The 6,264-nt window shown below is 34.8% G+C and overlaps 1 protein-coding gene across 1 annotated transcript in view; it reads right to left on the bottom strand.

Moving 5' to 3' along the window:
• LOC106457999 (rho guanine nucleotide exchange factor 17-like) overlaps nucleotides 1–6,264 on the bottom strand; it is a 207,378-nt gene that overhangs the window by 29,935 nt on the left and 171,179 nt on the right. Inside the window, exons 10-11 of the mRNA XM_013917447.2 lie at nucleotides 3,705–3,817; nucleotides 1,584–1,693 (exon numbers count right to left, since the gene is read on the bottom strand). Of these exons, the coding sequence (XP_013772901.2) occupies nucleotides 1,584–1,693; nucleotides 3,705–3,817 (223 nt within the window). The remainder of the gene's footprint in view (nucleotides 1–1,583; nucleotides 1,694–3,704; nucleotides 3,818–6,264) is intronic.

The following is a 6,264-nucleotide window of genomic DNA, read 5'->3' as shown; positions in this document are numbered from 1 at the left end:
TTAGCTGCCTTCCCTCTAGTCTTACACTACTAAATTAGGGACGGCTAGCGCAGATAGCCCTCGTGTAGCTTTGCGCGAAATTAAAACAAACAATTTATTTTTGTTTGTGCGACTCGAATTTTTACTAAGATCCCTGTAACCAAAAATGCTATGAACCCGCTACAAATCTGGTGTATAAATAGTTTTAAAAATATAATTTAAAATCTGTTGAGGTCATATGAGCTCTAATGGTAATTTGAGGGTTTAAATAATTGGCAGTATGATCTTATTCGAAGCAAGAAAATTCATATTTTTTCTTATATAAAGTATAACGTCTTCCGGAGGGTTAGCAGTAAGTTTATGGACTTGCTATGCTATAATCTAGGGTTCGATTAGTCCTAATTGGCAGATAGCCCTTTATTTAGGTTTGGACTAAAAAATCACAACAATTATAGTAATATCTAACATAGTTTCTTTCATACAGGTATTCATTTAAAAAGATAAAATTTGAGCAATTTTTTGGAATAATTTTAGTAAAAAATGTTCAACAGTATTTTTTATACACAGTTTCTCATGTATATTTCTTCTATAAAATTACATTATGAAAATAATTTACCAATTATCATAAATAATACTGTGTTATTCTTTGGAAACTTCACATGACACATTGTTTTAGTTTCATGTGTAATGTTACTACTTTTCTACAGGATATGTTATTCTAATTTTGTTATATGTTTTTATTTCACTTGATCTTCGCCTCTTGTGTTGGCATCGTTTTTAACTGACAATAACCTAACATTTCCACGATGAACTATCATTACGTACATCCTACCTCTGAATTGCTCTCTGATAACGCAGTTGTAAGCTTGCAGTTTAACCACAGAAATTGCTTGTAGGTCTATGTTAGTTATAAGATTCCTCAAAACACGAGTCACACAAAAAAGTATCAATACAAAATACCGTCAATATTGCAATTAATACCACTAATTAGTGCTGGGATATCCTATGATTTTCACATAAAAATGGGGGATTTTACCCAATTTGTTGGTTATTTCTTTACATGAGTGTTAAAACGATAAAATTACTCACGATGCTGCAATACATATGGACGCTTCTGCTAGCAAACTGTATCAAAATAATCGGTAATTTGAGGATTAGAAATATTATAACTCAGTTGTAAAATGTCAGATATTTGTATGATCTTCCCCTTATGATGTCTCAACTACTGTGTCTGTCGCATCCCGGCCGGAAAGATGAGTCCTGGAACTGAACGAAAAGCGTCATAGGCACTGGATATAGCATTGTAGTGACACAGCACTATACATTATTCTTTACTTTCACCCCCCCCCCCCAGTGGCACGACGGTATGTCTGCGGACTAATACCGCTAGAAACCGGGTTTCGATACCCATGGTGGGCAGAGCACAGATAGCCCTTGTGTAGCTTTGTGTTTAATAACAAACAACAACAACTACTTTTACTCGTAAGTTATTAGAGTAATAAAACTTTATTCTTGAATTAAATTAAGTTAGGTGGCTCTAACGAACCATAATTATTTAAAATGCTCAGTAGCATTCCGACTGGGATAAGAGGGTCAATACTCACTGTGTTGTAATAGCCAGTTCAGTGCTCACTAACTGCGAGTCTCCACTCTGCTTTTCAACCAATTGTTTGTTAACGATATTCAACAGATCCTGCACAGCTTCATCCAGTACCTGTAAAACAGAACACAATGCTATCTGAGGGCCTGCATCACTTCATCCAGCACTTCTGAAACAGAACACAATGATACCCGAAGGTTTGCACTACTTTATCCAACACCTGTAAAACAGAACACAATGCTATCTGAGAGCCTGCATCGTTTCACTTAGCACTTGTAAAACAGAACACAATGCTATCTGAGGGCCTGCATCGTTTCACTTAGCACTTGTAAAACAGAACATAATGCTATCTGAAGAACCAAAATAATAAAAACCTTGTAACGATCTCACACGATCTAATATTTGCATCTTTCTGAGTGCTTTGGACTTGTTGTATTTTTTATTTATCGAGCTAAGTTAACGTGATTTGGTCAGAAGTTATAACGAATTAGAAACTCTAATCCCTAAGAAATATAAATATTTTTATCACATTCAAAAGTGACACAAACTGGGTTAGTTAGTGGGATCAGGTGTGGTCTAATAGTCGTTGTGCCGGATTGTGGATCCACGGTTTCAAGATTCGCGTCCCCTCGCTGCAAAAACGAGCTTGCTCCGCACTATGGATCCATGGATACATTACGGGAGTAACAGTCAAATCCGAATATTCGATTAGTTTAGCCCAAAAACTGTTGTTAAATAGGTGCCTTCCCTCTTGTGTATCAGTTCAAAATTAGAGACAGCTGGAATAGATAGCCTTTATGCAGCTTTGGTTAGTCATCCATTTCCACAAAGTATATGAACAGCGTTCAAAATATAGAACATAAATATTTTTCTCGTATTGTTATTTGCCATGAGTGATACAATGTTTTAAAATATTCCGTTTGATAGTCGCCAAGAAAATACCTACTTCGGAAATATTAAGATTAGCAAAGAATTAGTATACAGGAAGTATATTTTACCTTATGAATTAAATAACAGAACCTTTTGGCCAATACTAGCGTATTTTATTAGATTAGAAAGTTATAAAATTCCCAAAACGTTATCTTAACAAATATTAAGTCGTTTGGTACGATTTTTCAATCATATTTACAATAAAATAATAAAAAAGTATTTTAATATGTTTAAATCAATCTTTATTTTTGTTAGAGCTAATACAATTCGCTCTGATAACATAACTAAATGATTAGATCAAAATTTTGTTATCCATATCAATAGTATTTGTATTTATGGCAAAAAATAAACAACAACATTAAGCCTAAATTTGAACTACAGACCAGAAAGATGGCAGCCAGTCACCAGCAGTCTATCATCCACCATCAATCAAGGGGTAATGATAACATCGTTTACATTATAATTATGATTTATTTTTGTTAATTACTACTAGTTATTAATAATACTTATAAGAGCGGATACTCAGTTGGAAACTATGTCAACTCAGTTAAACTGGTTGACACCAATGTTTTGGTTTTTGTGTAATCATGTAATAAAAAAAATGAAGCAGAAGAAACAAGAACAAGAAATTCAAGCTTTTGCTATGATATTTACAGACATTCCCAGAACTTGTGACTCAGTCATTTCAAATATATTGTTATAAAAGGAAACACTGTATAGTATTGTAAAATTCTGAAGACCTATTGAGGCGATATATAAAATATCATTTCAATGAACAATCCGAGCCATCCCTACATAGGCAGTGCTACCGCCTGCCTGATAAAAACAAGGCTAATGCCTCTAGAACTTTCTTGTTTATTTGCTCATCGTTTTACCTCACAGCGTTAGACACAAAGAAATGCAGACACAACTATGTAATGCAGTCTCTCAAAGGGACAGCGATAAGTTTACGTACTTACAACGCCAAAATCCGGGGTTCAGTTCCCCGCGGTGGCCACAGCAGATAACAGATAGTCTAATGTGAATTTTCTCTAAAACAAACGATGTAATGTAATTACGCTTCTTCTATACGTTATATCTGTTTTGATAATAATAAAAAGTTTTTCTTGTCATATATAATTCTATATTTCTACATATTTGAAAAAAAGAATTTATACAGATAATTTATTCCAATATAGACGACTGTTGACATTACCTGGTGTTGACAGCTTAACGCTGATGCTAAATCATTAATTTGTCCCAACACCGATAAATCTTCTTCTAAGTGCTCCACTTCCTTTAAGGCTCGTTTCAGACTTACGTCGGCGCCTGAAAAAAAAAAATAACACCCTAAAATCTAGCTTATGAAATTAAGCATGATATATAAATAAAATAATCCTTCCAGGCTAACTAGGATTAAGCATGATATATTTCTTCCAGGCTAACTAGGATTTGCTAATAAAGGACATTGTTACAGACGTTTCTTAATCAAGCCTACTTCGTTCACGAACAAAACAAAGAAACTGTTCTGTTTCTTATAAAAGGTCAAATCCCTATATTCGGTCAGATTAGAGTACCTCAAAACTTGACAGTGGGTGCTGTTGACTAGCTGTCTTACCTCTAGTGTATCTGTTAAAAATGTGGTATAGCTATGCGTTTACCTTTCCGCTAACAACAAACAAAATGCCTGCTTAAAATCCACATTTGACTGTATTATTTTACATTACATTTATTCCTCAGATTTATGTCGCGAATTTTGCTGACACACATATAAGAACACATTTAGTAACACTTATTTATAAAAGTCATATGAGGATAGGGAACCGTGAGAAGTGCGAAACCCCCTTGTATTTGATGGGTGAACGTACAACCGGTATAAGTTAACAATACTCCTCATTTAAGGACTTCTAATTAATTATGTTCTTGAAATTTTACGAAACAGTTATTAGTTGCAATCCTCAAATGTAGACTTCAAGAAACTACAATTTGGTGAACTTTATCAAAATAATTATTCAAAAACTTTTTTTGTTGTTGTTGTTCTTTGTTTTCAAATATTCACGGAATTCTAATCAAGCCGTCCCTAATTTTGAAATGATAACACTAGAAGGAAGGTAACTAGTCAAAAGCCCCCATCGCCAACTCTTAGGCTACTATAGTCTGATCTAATAGTGGAATTTGACCGTTACCCTTATAACGCACCCACGGCCCCAAAGTGAGGAGCAATATTTTATTTTCCGATAACAGAACGCGAACGATGGACCTGCAGATTCACATTCAGGCTTGCTAACTATTCAAAAATAGCGAAACATATGAAATAACTATATTATAGTAGTTATTACACACACACACAAATTAGAAGAAAAAAAAAGATACACGAGAGTACAGTAGTTAAAATTTTCACATTCAAAGAAAAAGATTACTAAGTCAGTTTCCTAGCACAGTAACAAACAGGTTGTTAATGTAATAATAAAACACAGTTCTAAATATTTTAGCTGAATATTTCTGCAAGAACGTTTTAATACACACACAAAATCTTCATTTTGACAGTTGTTAAAATGGAAATGTGAAACTATGGGGCTCGAGTGCCTAACCCACTACCGTCCTTCGTCTAAGAAAACTTTAAAAATCAACTACCTAGCAAACCATTTTTAAGTATGTACTGTGTATTAAAGACGAAAAAGTCGCCATCCATTTATACGACAACCACAATCGCACGACCTTGGACGGCATTGAGTGACGAGGCAAAAGATCGACACGCCCATCACTCTCACAACCACCTAATTATTGATAGTTAGTCGCAATTTTAAACTTGCCCGGTGAGAATCAGTTTTCATGTATAATCATTGTAGTTCCTCCATAGACTTTCAGTTATCGTATAATATTGTTTCTCAGACCCTTTGTTCAATATAACTAGGGAGACTCTTAGTAATTTTATTGGCTGGGAGTTGGCCCAACCTCATTTTAACCACTGGACACGTTTGATATAAAAAGGGCTATATTTTTCTAAAACCAAATCATAAATCTCCAAAACATTTAAACCAAAAAATACCAATAATATACTGATTATAAAGTTCACAACATATGAAAAACATTAAATGTTATACTGTCGTTTGGGCGCGGCCCTGTTGTAGAGCTCTGGATTTCGGATCCGCATTCCAATCCGTGCAATACCACAAAATATTCCATTTTCAGCACTTTAAGCTGTAGGTGTGTTATAAAAGTGACAGCCGATCCCTTAGCGTGGATGGTGTGTGGTGAGATGCTGCTGACTGATGGTCAGTACTTCTAAAACTAGGGACAATAGCAGATAGTGTTAGTAGCTTCCCATAAATACAAAAATCCAATGCTATAAAGTGCCATACAAAATGTTATTAAAACTATATGTACTTCCGCGGGGTTCCCGAAAGTGTTCTGTTTCAAGAGCAAATAAAACCAAAATTAAGAGTAACAAATATTTTTATTTTTTGCTTTTGAAGTTCATATGTCATGTTGTGTTGTATCCTACAGAGTGCATAATTCTTCTCGTGATTCATGGCAAGCGCACGCTTTACTGACGTCATGACAGTATAAATTGCAACGTTAAACGTCTCTTACGTGACATCGTTTTAGTGACAACGCATAGTGGTGCGTTGGGTTAAAACAGGTGACCCCTCCAGGCGGCCTTCGGCCCCCTTCCGGGAAAATTACTTAGATCCTCAACACAGTTGTTGTGAAAAGCATTATTCTTCAGATAAATTAAACCAGCGTAAAGATATAAAATGTCAGCTTTATAATTT

This window comes from Limulus polyphemus, unplaced genomic scaffold (genome assembly GCF_000517525.1).
Source record: "Limulus polyphemus unplaced genomic scaffold, Limulus_polyphemus-2.1.2 Scaffold402, whole genome shotgun sequence".
NCBI lineage: Eukaryota > Metazoa > Arthropoda > Merostomata > Xiphosura > Limulidae > Limulus > Limulus polyphemus.
The sequence above is the reverse complement of the archived record's forward strand: the minus strand, read 5'-3'. Positions and strand labels throughout refer to the sequence as shown.